The sequence below is a fragment of the Cetorhinus maximus genome, chromosome 23 (genome assembly GCF_964194155.1).
Source record: "Cetorhinus maximus chromosome 23, sCetMax3.hap1.1, whole genome shotgun sequence".
NCBI lineage: Eukaryota > Metazoa > Chordata > Chondrichthyes > Lamniformes > Cetorhinidae > Cetorhinus > Cetorhinus maximus.
Window position 1 is genome coordinate 48,686,937 of NC_135901.1, and position 23,764 is coordinate 48,710,700.

Here is a 23,764-nt window from a genome sequence, read left to right on the forward strand (position 1 = left end):
CTGAAGCCATTGTCTTCAGTCCCAGCTAAAACCTTCACTCCCTAGACACCGACTCCATCCCTCTCCCTGGGAACTGACTGAGACTGAACTAGACTGTTCATAGGAGTAGGCCATTCAGCCCATCAAACCTGCTCCACCGTTCAATCCGATCAATGTCTTTTTCCCCACATTGTCCCCAAATCCCTTTATGTAATTGTTAAGCCTGTCATCCATTCCTTTGTTCCCTCTAGACTCAACACCTGGCCGGCCTCCCACATTCAGCACCCCTGTAATCCAGAACTCTGCTTACTCGCACCAAGCCTTGTTAACCCATCACCCCTGAACTCACTGACTTACAAAGGCTCTGGGTTAAGGAGAACCTAGATTTTAAATTTCTCATCCTTAGTTTAAACTTGTGCAAGGTCTTTCCTTCCCTATCTCTGTAATCTCCTCCAGGCTCACAATCCTCCAAGGTATCTACACTTCTCTAATTCCGACCTCATCAGCATTCCTGATTTTAACTGCTCCACCTTTGGTGTCTCCCCCTTCAGCTGCCAAGGCCACAAGCTCTGGAATTTCCCCCCTAAACCTCTCCACTTCTGTTTCCTCCTTTAAGATACTCCTTAAAACCTACCTCTTTTAGTAGACCTTTGTTCATCTGCCCTGATATCTCTTCATGTGGCTTGGTGTCAGATATTGCTTTCTAACACTCCTATGAAACATCTTAGAGCGTTCTATCACACAACAGAATTAATTAATTAATGTTTCAGGGTGGGCAGTACGTGATGGTCAATATAAGCTCAGAACGGAAGAGAAATTGACTGAAGCACAGGAAAAACAATTCCTGACTCTGAAAGATACTGTGGGAAGATAAAGCTGGGAAGCCAGCAGCACATGCTGAGGGAGTGGGCAGCAGTGGAAACCTCATTTAGACAGAGTTGGCAGAAGTTACAGTAGAATACTAAACATAGTTAAAACACACCCGGTAGTAGAGGCAGGATAAGTTAGACAATGGCAGAGAGGTGATCAGGAAGGGCACAGGTAAAACAGAGCAATAGGTGGACATGGATTCAGATCCACAGTAAAGGAGTCACACCAGCCCCAGAGCCATTGAAATCTCTCAGATAACAGAGCACAACACTAAAGGTCTCAATTGTAGATGAATATTCAAAAATATTAACCACTGAAACTATTTCACTCATTCCAACTTTTAACTCTCCTGCTGGAGCCTGCAACGGGAAAGATATCAGAAGCACTGGAGTCAGAGAAAAATTTCCCAGTTGAGGAAATACCCGGGGAGCGGGATGATGTTACCGTGTCATTGTCGATGTGTGATGATGTCACACACATCTGGGTCTGTGCAAACCAGTGATCACCACACAATATGAAGGATGTGAGGGTCCTTGAGGGAGTGCAGAGTAGATTTGCCAGAATAGTTTTAGGGGTGGGGGATTTTAATTGTTAGGTTAGGTTCAAGAAACTGGGGTTTTCCCCCTTGGTGTAAAGGAGATTGAGGGGAGAATTGATAGAAGTGTACAAGATTATGAAAGGTATGTATGGGGTAGTTAAATAAAATCTTTTCCCATTAGCTGATCATGAAAGGATTAAGGGATAGAGATTTAAGATTTTAGGCAAGATCCACAAGCAGGATGTGAGGAAGAGATTTTTTACCCGGTGACTGGTAGTGACCTGGAACTCAATGCTTACATTCAAAGGCTGGTGATATTAAGGTGCTGAGGAATCAAGTGACTTTCAGATGTTGATGTGTTGTTTGGTTTGAGTTTCTCATTTCCCTCCTCTTCTAACATCCTGTAAATAGAGTTCACATGATCCATCACTGTCAGTCCAGGACAGAAATTCTGAAAGGATTCTCTTGGTTTGAGTTTGCTGTGTGTAAATCCTCCCCTTCTAATCCCCTGTAAAAGGAGTTTCCAAAATCCATCCCTGTCAGTCCAGGATAGAAATTCACAACATTGTCTCCTCCTGCTACCTGAACCAGGATGACCGCGCATGCGCCCTGCTGCACATTGCCCCCTATAAAGATGGCGGCCGTTACCCCTTGCCTGGCGAAGGGAGAAATCCAGACTTTTTCGGCCCATTTTCTGCAAACACAAGACCGGAACCTTGTTATTTGGGGTCTGCGGCTTGCACTGTATCTTCATGAAGCCTCCCTGCCCACTCCGCTGGTTCCATTCCTCTTCACACACCCACTAACTCTGTTAGTTTGCTCCACTCGACATTCTCTCCCCTACTCAGCAGTTTCAGTCACAGACCAGCACTGCGCATGCTCATGAAGCAGACGCAATGCGCATGCTCTAAACACACACACACACACACACACACACACACATACACCGCAATGCGCATGTGTAAGAGCTGCTTTAATGCGGATAGGGCAGATTCTGCCCCGCAGCGAATGCTGGGTGACCATCCCGTCATTCAAAGGTGATAATGTGCAACAATAACATATGCCCTGTAAGCAGAATACGATGCCAAGGGGGCAAGATATAAAATTCTTGAATCAATCGATGCAGTGACCAAATTGGTCTGGTCTCCACCATAATTCTCTCCCGGATATAATGAACAGCAGAACAAAGCCCGACAGCTAGACCTCAACTCAGTGGAGTCCCAGCAGTTGGGGTGAGCTGGGGCCTTTTTTTCGCTCCCAAACATGGAACATTAAATGCCTCTTGCTAGTAGCAATGCCCTGACTGTGGATCAAACTCTTTGAACGTTTCAAGTTGGAGTGTTAACATGTGGGCAAACTGAATAAAGCCCTTTGCACTCATGAAGTATCTGAATGGCCTCGCACCAGTGAGACTGTGTTTCTGTGTTGATAAAAGAGATGATGAGTGAATCCCTTTCCATTTCCAGCTGGTGAATGGTCTGTTTACAGTTTGAGTTTACCTATATGTTTTCAGCTCAGAGATGGATCTCGAAATCTATTGGTAATAGGTTCTTCCATAACAACAAGGAGCAGGAGGAGGCCATCCGGCCCCTCAAGCCTGCTCCGCCATTAAATAAGACCATGGCTGATCTGAAAGTAACCCGAAATCTGTATCGTGCCTACCCCCGATAATCTATCACCCCCTTGCTTACCAAGAATATATCCAGCTCCGTTTTAAAAATATTCAAAGACTTTGCTTCCACAATGTTTTCAGGAAGGGAGTTCCAAAGCCTCACGGCCCTCTGAGAGAGAAAAAAAACTTTGCTTCAGCTCCATTTTAAATCGGTGACCCTTTATTTTTAAACAGCAATCCCTAGTTCTAAATTCTCCCACAAGAGGCAACATCCTCTCCACATTAATCCTGTCAAGTCCCCTCAGGATCTTATATGTTTCACTAAGGAGTTAAAGCAAGGCAAAATACTGCAGATGCTGGCTATCTCAAATAAAAACAGAAAATACTGGAATTCTCAGCAAATCTGGTAGCGTCTGTGGAGAGATAAACATACTTTTCATTTCAGGACTGTAACCTTTCATCAGAACTGCACTGCATCCGAACTGTTAATTTTGCCTCTCAATCCAAATATGCTGCCAGGTGTAGTCAGGGAACTGAAGAAGAAAAAGAAAATCACTTTGAGGAATGGAATCAGAGGAAAATGAAGGATGAAATGCCCGACTGACCAGAGACGGTCAAGGCATCTTTCCCTTCTTTAAGACGTTGGAACATTGACTCTGATGTTATCAGTGAAATTAACTGATCTGAGACATTGAAAGGATTCTCGTTACTGCACATCAGGAATTCAAACCTAATATCAGCTTCGGGACAATCAGAATTTGGTAACACGCAATACACGGGAAGGCTTTAAGGGAGACGGCACCGGTTGTAGGAGAGCTGGTTCCCGTTGACATGGATGTGTCAGCAGTGGGTGGGATCAGACTGTTTCCATGTATCCACAATGAGTGCCCCACCCTTTATTTTGAAAGAATAAAACAGATAGAGAGTGATAGTCATCTGGGTAGCGGCAACCTGAAGATTTGACTCACCTTCACCCTGGTTGGGATACCTTGTAGGCTGATCTTTCATAAGTCTCTGTGGCGCAATTGGTCAACGTGTTTGCCTGTTTATCGAAAGGTTGGTGATTCAAGACCATCCAGAGGCGAAGTTGTTACTGTTTTCCCTCCATCTGTATTCATTATCACACAGTTCCGCATTGTCACCGGGTACTTGGGCTGCAAAATAATATCCCCAAAATGGTACCAGATCTACTGTTATCCAGTGAACTCCCACACAAAAAGCAAACACACAAACACATATAATGAGAAAAGATTTGAATCTACTAAATGCCTTCATCGAATACATTAGAAATCTAGGAAATTATTGGATTCAAAGAATGCCATCAATTAATCTCTCTTCCTCAGCTCCACAGTGAGTGAGACAGGGAAAAGCAGAAAAGCAACCCGGGCCAAACCTCCCCATACACCGAGCACAGGCTCAGGGAAACGCAGGTGGATTATATCCCGATTACTAAACCTCCGAGTAGCATTTACAGAATACCCGAGTGAGAGAGTCACAAATAAAATCACACCAACTTTCTAAAGCTTTTCACTGTATTTGTTCTCAAGTGTAAGATTTGCAGCTGAGGCAATGCTTCAACCCTCACTCCACTGATTCCGGTGGGGCTGTTAAATGTTTCCAAGAAATCGTTTTAACAACTTCACAAGATCAATAAATCTTGATTCCCTGATTGGGAATGTCGAAGAGCGTTCAATCCTAACCACTAGACCACCATACAAGCTGTCCAACGCACTTTCGGTTTGGCTTATCTACAGCTTTTGCCCTTTTTTCCATTTCAGTTGAGGTTTAGGTTCAGCAAAAAACGACTTCTTCAGCCAATGAAAACAACGGTTGCTGTGAGCTGGAACATGAAATTGACAGTGAGGAGAAATAGTCCCACAAGCTGCTCATGTGCAACTTTCAATTTCCAAAACCCTCCAACCTAAATGCTGTTGGTCCAATGAAAGTACCGAATCATAGCCACTGTGCCACGAGGGAAACTACCAATAAGGCTTGAAATTTGACTTATGGAGGCTGCTGTTGACATGTTATTTTTTCATCTCAGATCTTTTCCACCAGAGACAACTTGCTCCGACCAAATGGTCTGTTTAGGTTGAACACAGGTGACTTCTTCACCAATGAGAAGAACTATTGCTGTTAGCTGGAACATGAAATCGATACTTTCCTCCTTTAAGACAGTTCTTAAAGTCTCCCCCTTTGACCAAGCTTTTAATTATCTGACCGGATATGTGGCTCGGTGTCACACTTTGTTATATAATGATCTTGGGGAACGCCTTGTGAAGTTTCATTACGTTAAACGTGCTTTATAAATATAAATTGTTGTAAGGCACACATAGAAAGGCCCAATCTCCTCTTTTACCTTTTACGCTGCTGCTTCTCTCTGCAACTTTTGACCATGAAGTTGCACAACTAATGTAAATAAAATTTGTGATTTTAAAAACGCTTTCACCCCTCAGGGAACTGAACCACATTGATAATCACAGAGGCATACACACAGAGATATGCATCGATAGTGACAGAGGCCTAAGGGGAGACAGGGGCGCAGAAAGCAAGGATGTCACTAACTTGGCACAGTTTTTGTTGAATGGAAATCAGAAAATACGTGTGTATTTGGATGGGTTTTCTTCTATTGAAATTAAAATTAATTTGGTTAAAATAACAAAAGGTAAAAACCTTAGTCAGCAGGATGTTTATATTTACAACAAAGGTAAATGATTGCTCTTCCACTCACACTTAAATAAACACGCTTGGACAATGCTCTTGCCAGGTTTTAAACTGCTGCACTATCACATGTGAAGTGTCTATGACCCCCACTCGCCTCTATAAACCCTGCGCTGTAAAGATCCTAATGGAGCTGTCTGGAATGTTAAGCGGTGACGTCATACAGCAGCACTTTGGGTCTTTGTTTTGAAGAAATGGAATTCGGCTGTTCTCATTAGGAATGCTGGAGACAGACTGATCAACAATGTCATCATCAAATGGCACAGCGCAGTAAGAGGACCTTCCACCCATCGTGTCTATGTCAGTTTTGTACAAAGAGCTTTCTAATTAATCTCAATTTCCTTCTCTTTCTTCTTAACCCTGTTTTTTTTCGCTTTCAAGCCATTGTCCAATTCCCATTTGGAAACTCAGAGTTAAGAAAACCAATATTGAAAGCTTCAGCTGGTTCCTCACCTGAGCAAATATGTCAGGCTTGGTTTTCCGGGCACTGACGTTTGCAGTGCTTTATTTTGGTCGGAAGAACAAGGCAGTATAATTTTCAGGGTGATTTGGAATCAATCGGGCCGAATGTCCTCTTCCTCTGCTGTAGCCATCCCAAGATTTTATATGAACAACATTAATACTCATTGAAGGCTCATTGCTGTGGCCGAGTGGTTAAGGTTGGATTCGAAACCCATTGGGAATCTCCCCACGTAGGTTTAAATCCTGCCGACTGCACTGTTTCCTTTTCTTCCCTTTCGGTGTCTCCAGAATAAATTACTGATCAAATGAAGTCAAAAATCTTCCAAACTCTCCCGTGTGTTTTTTCTGCTTCACTTCCATGTTCCTTCATTCCTGTACATCTGCTAGCATTCACCAAATCTCAAAATGAGCACCATTGGATTTGTATTGCACAGTGACTCGCTTTCCTGTTTCCAAGATAAATAGTTATCCTGTATGACATTCCATTCCCAGATCTAAATTATTTTAAACCAGTTAAACTATCTGTTTAAGCATGTGATCAAACCGGACCTTTGGATATCTGTAACAATCATTTATCCCTGTTCTATGAAGAGGGACAATCTGAAACAATTATTTAACCCTGAGTTCTGATAAAGAGTCATACGGACTCGAAACGTTAACTGTGTTCCTCTCCGCAGATGCTGCCAGACCTGCTGAGTTTTTCCAGGTATGTTTGTTTTTATCCCTGTTCTGTAACAGACTCGGTGGGCAGGTTAAAGAGGAAACGTATTGAGAATGTCGATATAAACTCAGAAAGAATAAGGACATGCTGAATCAGAATAAACGTCTTTTATAAATTCAATATGAAATCAATTGTGTAAATAAGTAATAATTATAACAAAACCAGTATCAGGAACCTAAGTCCAACTCATTATGTCATGGGGTCAGAGAAATTATTTTAATTAAGGCAAACTGTGCATGGATTCTGCAGAAACTGCTTCTTTGAAAGTGAATTGGACAACTACCTGAAGTGGATAAACATCATGTTTATGAAAAGAGAGAAGTAAATTGAGACTAATTGGTTCCTCTTCACAACAGAAGCTGGCACAGGTCTGTTTAGTGGTTAGGATTCAGTGCTCTTACCGTCGCGCCCCCGGGTTTGGATAGATATGATGGGATGATCGAACGATTTTCCAACATGTTGTGCCATTTGATGCTGACATTGTTGATCAGTCTGTCCCCAGCATTCCTAATGAGAACAGCCGAATTCCATTTCTTCAAAACAAAGACCCAAAGTGCTACTGCAGGACTGCATTGTAATCAGGGGTATTGGGTACTGTCTCCTGCTGTGTTTCTGTGGTGTAGTGGTTATCACATTCGCCTTGCACAATAATAGGTGCCCTGGTTGGAATCCGGGGCAGAAACATTTTCAAGTAGTTGAATTGTTCCTGTTTACTTTGGAACATTAACTGAACGCAGTATCCTACAACCACGTTATGTTCTCTCTTCATCATTTCACAGAATAAACACTCAGCAAAGCAAACGTACTTTTAAACTGGCAGCAGGTGAGTGCGGGCCCGGATATTGCTGCTTTTCCCTGTCTCTCACTGGAGAGCTGAGGAAGCGAGAATAATTAATGGGTTTATTTGAATCTAATAACTTGATAGATTTGGAATGTACAATGGTACATGGTTGATCATTTGTTAAATTATATTTGAAATTGATCCTCAGAAAACAATCATTACTGTTGGAAATCATTGGGTAACAGGAGAGGTTGCAATTTCTTTTCTTTCTTTTGTCGCTTAAGGACCCAATGTCACCCTGAACTGTGACAATGAATGTTGTTTGTGTTTTACATAAATGTGTCATTTTGTGGGAGAAACGTGCCTCTGGTGAAAGAGGCCTGAAATGAAAGTAGAAGATACAGGCATCAGGCTAGGTTGTAACCCTGGTGGTCTAGTGGTCAGGAATCAGTGCATTCACCACCATGGCCTGGGTTCGATTCCCAGTCAGGGAATGGTAATTTACTGCCCTCGTGAAAATTGCTAAAATTTAGCTGATTAAAACCTCAAAACGCATAAAAGCTCTGCCAGAATCAGTGGAGTATGGCATCGGTGCCAGAAATATCATCCGTCAAGACCAAATACAGAGGTGAAGATATGGAATAAGGAAAGGGTTGTGTTAGGTTGCATAGCACCAACTGTCGGGATGATGGTGCAAGGCAAAATATAGAGATAATAGCGGAGCTTTTACTGTTTACAGCAGCACAAATATCTCCCAGATCTGGTTCCAACTCTCGTGTTAAAGTGGAAGAAAACTTCTCGCTGAATCTTCCACTTTTTTGCTGCACCTCCTTCCAAACATTGCAAACTCCTCCTGCATCTTCCATCCTGATATTTTTATTTGTGACATTTTGATACGAAACTGCACAACTAATGTGAATAAAGTATGTGATGGGAAAAATGTGTTCAACCCCTCGGGGAACTGAACCACATTGACATAGACAGAGGAACACACACAAACACATACACCAAGAGTGACAGAGGGCAAAGGAGAGGCAAACACCCCGAAAACAAGGATGTCACCAACTTGGCCAATTATTGTTCAATTTCATATTGCAAATTTAGTGAATGTTTGCAAACGAACAGAAATAAGAAACGCAGAAATGATTGAATGGTTTTTATTTCATTTAACTGATAATTAATTCTGAAGGCAGTTTGCTAAAGTTAGGAATTGCCGATGATGCTTTCATTAGTCTCTGTGGCACAATTGGTCAGCACGTTCGGCTGTTAACTGAAAGGGGGACATTCATTGTGGATACATGGAAACAGTCTGATCCTACCCACTGCAGACACATCCATGTCACCGGGAACCAGCTCTCCTACACACAGTGCCGTCTCCCTTTGAGCGTTTCAGTGTCTTGTCTGTTACCAAGTATTCTGATTGTCCTGAAGCCGATATTAGGTTTGAATTCCTGATGTGGAGTAACGAGAATCCTTTCAATGTCTCAGGTCAGTTAATTTCACTGATAACACTAGAGTCAATGTTCCAGCATCTTAAAGAAGGGAAAGGTGCCTTGACTGTCTCTGTTCAGTTGGACAGTTCACCATTCATTCTCCTCGGATTCGATTCCTGAAAAGGGACTTCCTTTTTCTTCTTGAGTTCCCTGACCACATCTGGCAGCATCTTTCGATTGAGAGCCATAATTAATAGTTCAGATGCAGCACAGTCCTGATGAAATGTTGCAGACCTGAAATAAAAACAATGTTTCTCTCTCCACAGACGCTATCAGATCTTCTGAAAATTCCAGCATTTTCTGTTTCATTTCCTATAGCCGGCATCTGCAGTATTTTTATTTTCTTTAAATGATTTGTGTTAAGAATGTGGAATCCATGACCAGTAGACTCCAAGATACATGTCTGAGCTGAAACTGTATAGGTAAACTCACAATGTTAACATATTGTTCACCAGCTGGAAATGGAAAGGGATTCACCCTATAAACTCATTTACTGAGACGGCAACACAGTCTCAGTGGTGAGAGACCATTCAGATACTTCATGCATGTGAAAGGATTTATTCAGTTAGCCCACCAGTTAACACACCAGCTTTAAAGGTTCAAAGGATTTGATTCACAATTGAAGCATTGCTACTGGCAAGACACGGTTTCAATATTCCATGTATATTGAAGAAATATCATCAGTTCACCCCATGTGCTGAGACTTTAGTGAGGCCAAGTCTAACTGTAAGAGTTTGTTCTGTTGTTACTAGTTACATCCAGGAGAGAATTGTTGTGGATGTCAGTGCAATTTGGTCGCTGCATCAGTTCACTCAACAATTTTATATGTTGGCCCTATGGCCCCATCGTATTCTGATCAGAGGACAGAGATTTTGATTCTATATGTCGACGTTCAATGGCGGAGAGGCCACCCAGCATTCGCTGCGGCTTAGAATGTGCCCTATCCTCACTAGAGCTCGCTACGGATGCGCTCATCGACTAGTCTTTGGAGCATGCGCATTGCGATCTGTTTCACGAGCATGCGCAATGCTGGCCTGTGACTGAAGCTGCTCAGAGCGGGTATGAGATTGTCGAGTGGAGCAAACTAACAGAGTTCGTGGGTGTGTGAGGAGGAATGGAGCCAGCGGACTGGGTAGGGAGGCTTCATAAAGACACAGTGCAGGCCGCAGACCCCAAATAACAAGGTACCGGTCTTGTGTTTGCAGAGAACAGGCCGAAAAATCCTGGATTTCTCCCTTCGCCAGTCCCGGGGTTAACGGCTGCCATCTTTATAGGGGGCAATGTGCAGTGGTGCGCATGCGCGACCATCCTGGTCCAGTAGCAGGAGAAGAGAATGTTGCGCATTTCTATAATAAAAGCAAAAAACTGCGGATGCTGGAAATCCAAAACAAAAACGAAAATGCCTGGAAAAACTCAGCAGGTCTGGCAGCATCTGCGGAGAGGAACACAGTTAACGTTTCGAGTCCGAATGACCCTTCAACAGTTGAAGGTTAAACGTTAACTGTGCTCCTCTCCGCAGATGCTGCCAGACCTGCTGAGTTTTTCCAGGTATTTTCGTTTTTGTTGCGAATTTCTATCCTGGACTCACAGGGATGGTTTTTGGAAACTCCTTTTACAGGGGGTTAGAAGGGGAGGATTTACACACAGCAAACTCAAACCAAGAGAAATGTTTCTTTTTCTCAATTTCTACCCTAGGCTGACAGGAATGGATTTTGAGTACTCCATTTATAGGATGTTAGAAGATGAGGTTTTACAGATGGGAAATTCAAACCAAACATCACCTCAAAGCCTGATAGAATTACTCGATTCATCAGGATCTGGATATTATCGGCCTCTGAGTGTAAGCAATAAGTTCTAGGTCATTAGCACTCATTGTGTAAAATTTCTTCCTCATATCTCTCCAGTAGATCTTGCCCAAAATCTTTAAACTGTGTCCCAGCATCTTTTTACGTTTAGTTTATGGAAACCGCCTTTAACTGGCTCATATAAACCTCAGGAACCTCACATCCTTCATAATGTGTGGTGATCACTGGTTTGCACAGATCCAGATGTTCTGTGTCTGTGACATCATCACACATCGACAATTACACTGTGACATCATCACACATTGACAATTACACTGTGACATCATCCCGCTCTCCAGGTATTTCCTCAGCTGGGAGATTTTTCTCTGACTCCAGTACTTATGATATCTTTCCAGCTGCAGAATCCAGCAGGAGAGTTTAAATTTAAAAATGGTGAAATTGTTTCAGAGGTGAGTATTTCAAAATACCATTCATCTACAATTTCGAGATTTTAGTTCTGTGCTCTGTTTCTGTGAGAGGTTCCATTGCTCTGGGGCTGGTGTGAGTCCTTTCCTGTGGATCTGAACCCATGTTCATCCATTGCTCTGTTTCACCTCTGCCCTCCCTGATCACCTCTCTACCATTGTCTAACTTCCTCTGTCTCTAATACTGCGTGTAGTTTAGCTCTGTTTAGGATTTTACTGTTACTCCTTCCGACTGTCTCAATGAGGTGTCCACCGATGCCCATCCCCTGACCATGTGCTGCTGGCTTCCCAGCTTTATCTTCCCACAGTTTCTTTCATAGTCAGGAATTGTTTTTCCTGTGCTATAGTCCATTTCTCTTCCACTTCTGAGCTTATATTGCCCATCAGATTTTGCACCGTCTTTATTCCCCGTAATTCATTCTGCACATCCTGAAACATTAACTCTTCATTTCACTCTCCACGGATACTGCCTGACCTGGTAAGTTTTTCCAATAGCGCTAGCAAAAGTGAACTTGCAAATTAGGTAAGGGGATGGGCCAATGGAGATGCAGTGGCAAACATTTGAGGGGATATTTCAGAATACACAGAATAAATAGATACATTCAAACAAGAGAGAAAAATTTCAAGGGGACGACCCTCATGTGTAGTTAACTCAGAAAGTTAAAGATAATATCAAACTTAAAGGAAAATCATATAATTGCGCAAAGATGGATGGCAAGTCAGAAGATTGGTGAGAATATTTTAAAACTACAAAGGATGATGAAGGGATTAATAACGATGGAAAAATTAGAGTATGAGTGAAAGCCAGCTAGAAAGATAAAGGCAGTTTGTAAGATAAGAAAAGAAGTTCTATAGACATTGAAAAATGAAAAGAGTTATGAAAGTGAACATTGGTCCTATAGAAAGTGAGTCTGCAAATTAATAATGGAAAACAAGGAGCTGGCAGATGAATTAAACAGGGTATTTACATCGGTCTTCAGAAAATAGGATCAAAGTAACATCCCAAAAAATAGCTGTAAATCAGGACCTGGAAGGGAGGGAGGAACTCAAGAAAATTACAATCACCAGTGAAATGGTACTAAGCAAAATGTTGAAGCTGTGGCCTGACAAGTCCCCGGTTCCTGATGGACTTCACCCTAGGGTCTTAAAAGAAGTGGCTAGTGACATAGTTGATGCATTGGTTTTAATTTATTAACATTCCCTAGACTCAGGGAGGTTCCATTAGATTGGAAATTAGCAATTGTAACTCCTTTATTCAAGGAGGGAGACAGAAAGCAGGAAATTACAGACCAGTTAGCTTAACATCTGTCGTAGGTAAAATGTTAGAAGCTATTATTAAAGACATTGTAGCAGAGCATGAAGTAAAATTAAAGGTAATCAGGCAGAGTCAATATGGTTTTGTGAAAGGGAAATCATGTTTAACCAATTTATTGGAGTGCTTTGAAGGAGTCACATGTGCTGTAGATGAAGGGGAATCGCTGGATGTGCTGCACTTAGATTTCCAGAAGGCATTTGATAAGGTTCCATATCAAAGGTTCTTGTGGAAAATAAAAGTTCATGGTGTAGGGGATAACACATCGGCATGGGTAGAAGATTGGCTGGCTAAAAGGAAACAGAGTTGGCATAAATGGGTGTTTTTCAGGTTGGCGGGATGTAACGAATGGTGTGCCACTGGGATCAGTGCTGGAGCCTCACCTTTTTACAGTTTATATAAATGACTTGGATGAAGGGACCAAGGGTATGGTGGCTAAATTTGCTGATGGCACAAAGATAGGTAGGAAAGTAAGTTGTGAAGAGGACATAAGGAGGCTACAAAGGGTCATAGATAGGTTAAGTGAGTGGCAAACATCTGGCAAATGGAGTATAATGTGGGCAAAAGTGAAATTGTTCATCTTGGCAGGAAGAAGTTTTTTAAAATATCTAAATGGTGAGAGATTGCAGAGCTCTGAGATTCAGGGGGATCTGGGTGTCCTAGTGCATGAGTCACAAAGGTTAGTATGCAGGTACAGCGGGTAATTAGGAAGGTTAATGGAATGTTATCATTTATTGTGAGGGGAATTGAGAACAACAGTTGGGAGGTTATGCTTCAGTTGGACAGGGCACAGGTGAGACCACATCTGGAGAACTGTGTACAGTACTGGTCTCCTTATTTCAGGAAAATATGTAAATGTGTTAGATGCAGCTTAGAAAAAGGTTACTAGACTAATACCAGGAATGGGAAGATTGTGTTATGAGGAAAGATTGGACAGATTAGGCTTGTATCCACTGGAATTTAGATTTGACTTGATTCAAACCTTTAAGATCTTGAGGGGTCTTGACAGGATTGTTGTAGCGAGGAAAGTTCCTCTTGTGGGAGAATTCAGAATGAGGGGTCACTGATTAAAAATAAGGGGGCGCCCATTTAAGACAGAGATGAGGGGAATGCTTTTCTCTCAGAGGGTAATGAATCTTTGGAACTCTCATCCTCAAAAGGCAGATGAGCTGAGACGAGGGCTGAGTCGGCGATGTTACTAGTGAAAATAGACGGTCTTGGTGAAGATGTGGATATGTGGTTGGAAGCTCATCTTGGGGTGAAATATTTCACACCATGGTTGTGAACAGTCTGGTTCAGTCTCAGACAGTTGTCAGGGAGAGGGATGGAGTCGGTGTCAAGGGAGTGGAGTTTGTCGCGGGAAATGAAGACAATGACTTTGGTCTTCCCAATTTTTAAATGGAGGAAATTTCTCCTCATTCAGTACTGGATGTCAGACAAGTCAGGACGGTGTGTGACTTGGAGGGGAACTTGGAAGTGATGGTGTTCACATACACCTGCTACCCTGGCCCTTCTAGGTGGAGGAGTTTGATGGTTTGGGAGATTCTATCAAAAGTTCTGGTCGAGTTGCAGTGATACAAAATCTTGCTTACCACCTGCATCTCCCATCTCTCTCTCTCTCTCTCTATCTGCTCCAATAGAGGCCAGAATTTTGTATAGACCCAGGAAGCATGACCGGTTCCCTTCCCTGAAGGACATTAGTGAACCAGTTGGGTTTTTATGACAATCCAGCAGTTTTCATGGTCACTTTTCCCTCGTGCTGGCCCCACAAATTCCCAGATTCATTCAGCTCAATTGCACAACCTGCCTTTGTGTTTTTGTGGGTTCTCTCTCACTCCCTTTTTTCTGTTTTAAATCAATTTCACAGGGTATCAGAAGGAGAGAATTTGTGGTTGGGAACCTCAAACCAAACATCACATCAGGATCTGATGGAGTCACCCAATTTATCGTAACCTGAACATTATCAGATTTTGAACATGGAAGGAAAAAGCACTGTTCACAGTGGTGGTGAGCAACTGTACACATGTCCAGTGTGTGGACGAGGCTTCAGCCGATCATCTGACCTGTCGGAACATAAATGCCATCACAAAGCAGAGAAGCAGTGGAAATGTGGGGATTGTGGGAAGGGATTTAATTACCCAGTTCAGCTGGAAACTCATCGGCGCAGTCACACTGGGGAGAGACCATTCACCTGCTCCGAGTGTGGGAAGGGATTCATTCGATTATACAACCTGCTGACACACCAGCGAGTTCACACCGGAGAGAGGCCGTTCACCTGCTCTGAGTGTGGGGAGGGATTCACTCAGTCACCCAACCTGCAGAGACACCAGCGAGTTCACACAGGGGAGAGACCTTTCAAATGTCTGGACTGCGGGAAGGGCTTTAAAAGTTCTGGGGAACTGATGTCCCATCAACGTGTTCACACTGATGAGAGACCGTTCAGGTGCTCTCAGTGTGGAACTGGGTTTATACGATCATCTCAACTCACTGAACACCAGCGAATTCACACTGGGGAGTGGCTATTCACCTGCTTTGAATGTGGGAAGGGATTTAATCGGTCATCCAACCTGCTGACACACCAGTGGGTTGACACTGGGGAGAGATCATTCACATGCTCCAAGTGTGGGACAGGATTCACTCAGTTATCCACCCTGCTGTGACACCAACAAGTTCACACTGACGAGAGACATTTTAAATGCCCAGACTGCAGGAAGCGTTATAAAAGTTTCAGGGACCTGCTGCACCATCAACGTGTTCATATTGATGAGAGACCGTTCAGGTGCTCTCACTGTGGGACTGTGTTCAGGCGATCAAATGACCTCACTGATCACCAGCGAGTTCACACTAGGCAGAGGCCGTTCACCTGCTCCAAGTGTGGGAAGGAATTCACTCAGTCATCGAACTTGCAGACACACCAGCGAGTTCACACTGGGGAGAAACCATTCACTTGCTCTGAGTGTAGGAAAAGTTTCAATGAGTTACCCCACCTGACAACACACCAGCGAGTTCACAAGTAACAACAGTGATGGGATTTTGCTGTTAATCACATCCAGGACTGAACCGTATTCATTGGGGTTTGTTTTTGCTGATGTTAATGAACTCCAGCCCAGTTATAGGTTTTAATATTCTGGATAAAATTCAAATCAATCCGCTTGGTGTTTAACACAGTGTGATGAATCTTTTCAATATCTCTGACACAAGTTAGTTCCTTTTGAGGAGCTCCCCCTCTCTCCTCCATCCTCACCTCCAACAATAAGTGTGAGGAGCTCATGGAGCTTCTTTGTCACTAAGATTGAAACAATCCGATCAGCTGCCTTTGTTGCTTCCCTCCCTTTCATTAACCCATTGGGACAAACTGTCTCTAAAGTTTCCCTTTGTCTGAGCGCTGAACCCACATCTTTATCCAGTTTCTCTCCCATTTCCTCTCAGTGTTCATCTTGTCCATGAAACCCACCTCCTACTCCATCAACCCTATTCCCACCAAACCGTTGATCACCCAAACTCTCCCTCATTTCTTTCTCGGCCTGTCTGCAGTCTTTGACACCATTGACCAAACCATCTTCCTCCAATGCCTCTCCACTGGTGTCCAGCTGGGTGGGACTGCACGCTCCTGATTCCTTTCTTATCTATGTCATTGTAGCCAGAGAATCACCTGCAGTAACTGTGGCTATTTGAGTTACAATTTCACAGATTGACTCACTCAGTAAGTGATCAGATCTCACTGAACTTAGATCGAAAAATGATCCATTATCAGTCTCACAGCGACCGTATCTTACATACCAAGTCTTTCTCACCACAGCAGCCCTCCTGGATAAGAATAGCAGAGAAGAGTGAAAATATTCTCTCACAACCCAAGCTCTTAGTGAGAAAAATATCTGAAAATTCCCTTTAAAATATAAGGTACAGCAGAACGACAGTGCACTGCTCTGTTACAGACTTATTGGAACAGATTCATTGTCACCTCCTCCCTTCCCAAATTCCAGGGCATTTTCCACACACTTTCCATATGACACAGTCATTTACTTGTACTTCTTGCTATTCAGCGTTGTGTTTTCACTGCTCACAATGTGATCCCCTCTACACTGAGGAGACTAATTCCCGATTGGGTGACTGTTTTGTGGAACATCACCATTCAGTCTGCAAGTGTGATCCTGAGCTTCTGCTCATTTACTGTTTTAATTCTAGGAATCACTTTTGGTCTGAACTCTCTGTCCTCAGCCTCCTGCACTGTTCCAATGAAGCTCAATGGAAGCTCGGGAAACAGCAGCTCATCTTTTATTAGACACTTCATAACCTCCTAGACTCAAGCTTCATTTCAACAATTTCAGATCATTGCCACCACTCCCATTTTTTTCAGACAATCGGTTCTGCTGTTACCATTTATCCCTCCTCTGGACCTGTCTTTTGTTTCTCCTATTGTCCCATTAGTTTATTTACTTGTCTCATTATCACCCAATGTTGTATCATCATCCCCTTTGTCATTTAATCACTCCAGCCTTCCATCCCATCACAAGACCGTTTGTCCTTTCCTCGTCTCTTTTCCCTGACTCTGTACTTGTTTGTAAACTATTACATCTCCAAATTCTTCCATTTTCTATAAAATGCCAGCGACCTGAAACATTCTCTGTTTCCCTCTCCAGAGAAGCTGTTGACCTGCTGAATGTTTCCAACATTTTCTGTTTTGAGCTCGGATTTCCAGTATCTGCAGTAACTTGTTTCAGGGTCACAGTGGATCAGTTTTCTCTGACTTATCGTTCCCTGTTTACAGGTGAAGAAGGAGCTTTAAAAGAATGAGACAATAACTGTCCCCCTGTTCGACATGAAACTAAACTCACTGTTAATTCCTCCTCCGTAACAATTGTAATCACAAAGCTTCCAGCCGGGATTGAACCGGGGACTTTCTCATGTAAAGTAAAGGTGATAATCAGTGCACTAGGGAAATGAGTGTGAATCCCCCCCGGACAGAGGGGAACTGACCATCCATCTCTAGCTCTAATTCCCAAACAGAAAATGCTGCCAAGAATCAGCAAGTCAGGCTGAGTCTGTGGCCGCTCTCACCATCTGTAACCGTCACAATGCCCGGCTGATTGACGGCAGCTCCGGACCAATAGGAAGAGGGGGCGGGACTGGGGGACCGAGCGGGTGTGGCTGGTCCTCCGACCAATCGGAGTGAATGAGGGGCGGGGCCGATCTGGGAGTGAAGCATGCGCAGTGTGAGTAATGGCGATGAAGAGACGCTTCATTCTTAGTTCCGCAATCGGTGAGTGGATAAAATGGTGGGGAGAAGGGAGCGATGGATCAGGCCGGTGGGCGGGTTGGCTTCGTAAACATGTTGTGTAAACGGCAAACCCAGAGAAAGAACTTATGGTAAACTCTGGACCGTCCCCTTCGTTTACGCCGAGGTTTCTCCCACTTTCAGGCCCAGGGTTAACGGCCGCCATCTTTATTGGGGGCAAGGCCCGGCAGGGCGCATGCGCGGCGGCCATCTTTATTGGGGTCAACTTTTTGGAATCTTAATTGACAGAATCAGAACAACTTGTCCATCAAACTGCTTCATGTTTTGAGTTACAATGTCTTATTGATGAGGTGGAACAACGGTATATGTCCAAGTCAGTGACAATAATTCGTTTTTATACTGGGGCTTTAACATAATAAAACTTCACAAGGCATTTCACAGAAATGTTACAAAGTAACATTTGACACTAAGCCACATAAGGAGATATTGGGGCAAGTGACCAAAAGCTTAGTCAAAGAGGTCGGTTTTAAGGAATGATTTGTAGGGGAGAAAGAGAGGTGGAGAAGTCCAAGGACAAAAATCCAGAACTTGTGGCCTTGGCAAATGAAAGCACGGTCACCAATGGTGAAGTGATTAAAATCAGGAATGCTCAAGAGGCTGGAATTAGATGAGTTTAGAGATCTCGGAGGAGTGTGTGGCTGGAGGAGATTACAGAGACAGGGATGATCACAACCATGGAGGAAAACAAGGATGAGAAATGTAAAATTTAGTTGCTTCCTAATGAGGAACCTTTCTGGGTCACTGAGCACAGGGATGATGGGTGAACAAGACTTGGTGTGAGTAAGCACACGGGCAGCAGAGTTTTGAATGACCTCAAGATTACAGGGCGGTTGAATGTGGGAGGCCAGCCGGGAGTGCGTTAGGATAGTTAAGTCTAGAGGTAACAAAGGAATGGATGAGAGTTTCAGCAGCAGATGAGCTGAGACTGGGCTGGAGTCGGGCGATGTTAGTGAGGTGGAAATAGGCGGTCTTGGTGATGATGTGGATATGTGGTTGGAAGCTCATCTTGGGGTGAAATATTTCACCATGGTTGTGAACCATGGTTCAGTCTCAGACAGTTATCAGGGAGAGGGATGGAGTCGGTGTCTGGGGAGTGGAGTTTGTAGTGGGGGCTGAAGACAATGGCTTCAGTCTTCTCAATACTTAAATGGAGGAAATGTCTGCTCATCCAGTACTGGATGTCAGACAAGTCAGGACAGTGTGTGACTCTCAGGGGAACTTGGAGTTGATCGTGTTCACACACACCTGCTACCCTGGTCCTTCTAGGGGGAGGAGGTTGAAGGTTTGGGAAAGTTCTGGTTGCGTTGTAGAAATATGAAATGTTTCTCCTTCATCCCCTGCTGCTCCTAGATACCTCTCTCTCTCTCTCTATCTATGTGCTCTCATAGAGGCCAGAGTCTTATGTAAGCCCAGACCGGGTGGCAGGTTCCCTTCCCTGAAGGACATTAGTGAACCAGTTGGGTTTTTATGACAATCCAGCAGTTTTCATGATCACTTTTTCCTCGTGCCGGCCCCACAAATTCCCAGATTCATTCAGCTCAATTTCACAACCTGCCTTTGTGATTTTGTGGGTTGTCTCACTCCCTTTTTTCTGTTTTAAATCAATTTCACAGGGTATTAGAAGGGGATGATTTGCAGTCGGGAAACTGAAACCAAACATCACATCAGGATCTGACGGAGTCGCCCAATTTATCACAACCTGAATATCATCAGATTTTGAACATGGAAAGAAGTTGTACTGTTCACAGTGGGGGGGAAATGATACACGTGTCCTGTGTGTGGATGTGGCTTCAGCCGATCATCTGATCTGTCAAAACATAAATGTGATCACAACGGAGACAAAGCACAGAAATGTGAGACTGTGGGAAGGGATTCAGATCCCCCTCTGAGCTGGAAACCCATCGGCGCTGACAGACTGGGGAGAGACTGTTTACCTGCTTCACCTGTGGGTAGGGTTTCACTTAGTTATCCCACCTGCTGAGGCACCAGCGAGTTCACACTGGGGAGAGGCCTTTTACATGCCCAGACTGTGAGAAGTGCAATAAAAGTTTTGGGAATCTGATGTCCCACCAACATATTCACACCGATGAGAGACCGTTCAGATGCTCTCACTGTGGGACTGGGTTCAGGCAATCATCTGACCTCATTGTACACCAGCGAGTTCACACTGGAGAGAGGCCGTTCACCTGCTCCCAGTGTGGAAAGACATTCACTCAGTCATCCACCCTGATGCGACACCAGCGACTTCACACCGGGGAGAGGCCATTCACCTGCTCTGAGTGTGGGAAGGGATTCACTCAGTCTTCTAACCTAATGAGGCACCATCGAGTTCACACCGGGGAGAAGCCATTCACTTGCTCCGAGTGTGGGAAGGGATTCAATCAGTTGTCCGAGCTGCTGTCACATCAGCGAGTTCACACTGGGGAGAGACCTTTTAAATGTCAAGACTGTGGGAAGTGCTACAAAAGTACTGGAGAGCTGATGTCCCATCAACGTGTTCACACTGACGAGAGACCGTTCAGGTGCTCTCACTGCGGGACTGGGTTCAGGCGATCATCTCAACTCACTAAACACCAGCGAATTCACACTGGGGAGAGGCCGTTCACATGCTCCGAGTGTGGGAAAGGATTCACTCAGTCATCTCACCTGCTGATACACCAGCGAGTTCACACTGATGAGAGACCTTTTAAATGCCCAGACTGTGGGAAGTGCTATAAACATTCTGGTGAACTGATGTCCCATCAACATGTTCACAATGATGAGAGACATTTTAAATGTCCAGACTGTGGGAAGTGTTTTAAAAGTTCCAAGAACCTGATGTCCCATCAACGTGTTCACACTGACGACCGACCATTCAGGTGCTCTCACTGTGGGACTGGGTTCAAGACATCATCTGAACTCACTGTACACCAGCGAATTCACACTGGGGAGAGGCCGTTCACCTGCTCTGAGTGTGGGAAAGGATTCACTCACTTATCCAACCCGCTGAGACACCAGCGAGTTCACACTGGGGAGAGGCCATTCACCTGCTCCCAGTGTGGGAAGGGATTCACTCGGTCATCAAACCTGCTGAGACACCAGCGAGTTCACAAGTAACTGCAGTGAATGGATTTTGCTGTTAATCACATCCAAAACTGAATCATATTCATTGGAGTCTGTTTCTGCTGAAGTTAATAAGCTCCACTCACATATAGGGGTTAATATTCTGGCTAAAAATCAAATAAATCAGCTTTTTGTTGAATGCACACTGTTATTATCTCTCACACAAGTTAGCTTCTTTTAAAGTGCTCTCCCTCTCCCCTGTCTCCTCCATCCTCACCACCAGCAACAAGTGTGAGGAGCTCATGGAGCTTCTTTGTCACTAAGATTGACACAATCTGATCAGCTGCCTCTGCTGCTTCCCTCCCTTCCACTAGCCCACCAGAACAAACTGTATTTAAAGTCCCCCCTTGTCTGAGCCCTGAACCCACATCTTTCTTTAGTTTCCCCACCCCCATTTCCCCTCATGCCACCTTAGTGCTCATCTTGTCCATGAGACCCACCTCCTGCTCCATTGACTCTATTCCCACTAAACTGCTGATCACCCAACTACCCCATGTTCAATCAGATTGTTAATGGTTCTTTCTCTCCAGGTACTGTCCCTCTCTCCTTCAAATCTGCCATCATCACCCCCTCCTCAAAAAACAAACCTTTCACCCCACCATCCTTACTGCCTCATCTCCAACCTCCCTCTCCTCTCCACACTGTTCGAACCTGCTGTCATCTCCCAAACACTGGGATTCTCAGTGTGAACAGGGTGGGATGTGTTTGGAGACAGGATGTCCCAGTTCTCCACCCTGGGATTCTCAGTGTGAACAGGGTGGGATGTGTTTGGAGACAGGATGTCCCAGTTCTCCACCCTGGGATTCTCAGTGTGAACAGGGTGGGATGTGTTTAGAGACAGGATGTCCCAGTTCTCCACCCTGGGATTCTCAGTGTGAACAGGGTGGGATGTGTTTGGAGACAGGATGTCCCAGTTTTCCACCCTGGGATTCTCAATGTGAACAGGGTGGGATGTGTTTGGAGACAGGATGCCCCAGTTTTCTACCTTTAAAGGGACAGGGAGAGGACCAGCTGGGCTGAATGATGCTGCTTTATGACATCTCTGCAGTGCCTAGTAACCATTCTCCCTGAGCCCTGCTCATTATGGGCTGGCTTTAGCTCAGTGCTGTTACAGGGAGGGAAACAGGAGGAGGATTCAAGCTGTGTGGAGCTCAGGATTAATGGGGAGAGATACAGGGTCAATTTCTACCTTACTGAGTGAGAAATGTCATTGTCCCGGATACTCCCTGTCCCTCGCTATCTGTATCCGGGGGACAGGCTGATGGGTTTACTCTGTACCTAATCCGTGCTGTATTTGATTGGAGAGTGTTTGAGTCTGACAGTAGTTGTTGACCTCAATGATGATGAGATAAAACCATCAGTTTCCCCCTGGACACAGATCCTGAAGGACAAGGAGTGTCTGGAATATTTTGGATTATGTCCTTGATCCAGTTTTGAACTCCTTTCTCACATCTTCTCTCATCTTGCTTAGTTCTAATGAAAAGACCCCCAGTTTCTCCAGTCTCTCCTCATGGGAAAGAGAAATTGTAATTAAGTTAGAAACTCAAACAGGAGCTTCACAGCAGACAGGTCACTATGAGAAAACATTTCATTCCACAGTCAGTTGTTATCATCTGGAATACACTGTCTGAAAGTTTGGTGGGAGCGGGTTCAACAGTATCTTTCAAAATGGAATTGGAGAAATGCTTGAAGGAAAACATTGACAGGGCCATGGGGAATCAGTAGGGGAGTGACTATTCAGATCGCTCTTCCAAAGAGCTGTCAAAGGCTCAATGGGCCGAATGGATCCCTTTTTAGCTGGAGGCTCTCATCCGTGGTGTCATCTGTGAATCTCCCCTGCACCCTCTCCATGGCCCTGACATCATTCCTGTTATAAGATGCCCAGGATTTGACTCAATATTCTAAATGCAGCTTAACCAATGATTTGCAAGTTAATTTCATAAGGAAAAGTGGAGTAACAGGTTCAAACAGCATTTTAAACTTGCCCTTCAAACTTAAAGATCCGTGTATCTGAACCCCTTGTAACATGGCTAAAATACTTTGAGGTAAATTCTCTGATATAATGTGTGTTATGGGATAGAGAAGTTTAGTCTGAATTAGAAACTCAAATAGGCTGTTCAATGCAGACAGGTCACCACGGCAATACTGATAAGACATTCCATTGCACAGAATCAGCTCTTTGGAAACTCGAATCAGATCAGGGAAAAGTTCAGAGTTTGCCTGTTATTAACCACAATATAAACTGAAACCAGAGTGAGGAACAGAATAGATCAGATTATAATGTGTGATGTTTATGCCTATAATTGTGTAACTATCATAAATAACAGAATTAACAATGGGCAAGGGAGTTTAGAGAGAATGAGAAAATTCCTGAAGAAAAGTAACTGCTGGGAACCAGGGAATGTCTCCTTTTAAATCACAGGTTAGAGAAATTCCAGCTGTCTTTTCCTCACTTCCTGTCAAAACCCAGCAGAGAATCCAAAGAAGATTCAGGGGCCAGAGCTGCATCACCACAGGTTATAAAAGTGAGGGGACACTGATGTAAGGGGGCAGTCTGGACTGGAGGCACCGGAGATCAAGCTCAGAGTGCCCGAGGTTCCATCCAGCG

The 23,764-nt window shown here is 44.1% G+C and overlaps 2 protein-coding genes and 1 long non-coding RNA gene across 3 annotated transcripts in view; 2 read left to right on the plus strand and 1 right to left on the minus strand.

Moving 5' to 3' along the window:
- The window catches only part of LOC144698295 (uncharacterized), a 666,343-nt gene that overhangs the window by 252,890 nt on the left and 389,689 nt on the right, over positions 1-23,764 (minus strand). The window lies entirely within an intron of this gene.
- LOC144698278 (uncharacterized) overlaps positions 1-23,764 on the plus strand; it is a 251,559-nt gene that overhangs the window by 220,870 nt on the left and 6,925 nt on the right. The window lies entirely within an intron of this gene.
- Positions 1-23,764, plus strand: part of LOC144698538 (uncharacterized) — a 76,421-nt gene that overhangs the window by 10,451 nt on the left and 42,206 nt on the right. The window contains exons 4-5 of the mRNA XM_078570471.1: positions 20,044-20,802; positions 20,968-21,110. Coding sequence (XP_078426597.1) covers positions 20,044-20,802; positions 20,968-21,110 — 902 coding nt within the window. The remainder of the gene's footprint in view (positions 1-20,043; positions 20,803-20,967; positions 21,111-23,764) is intronic.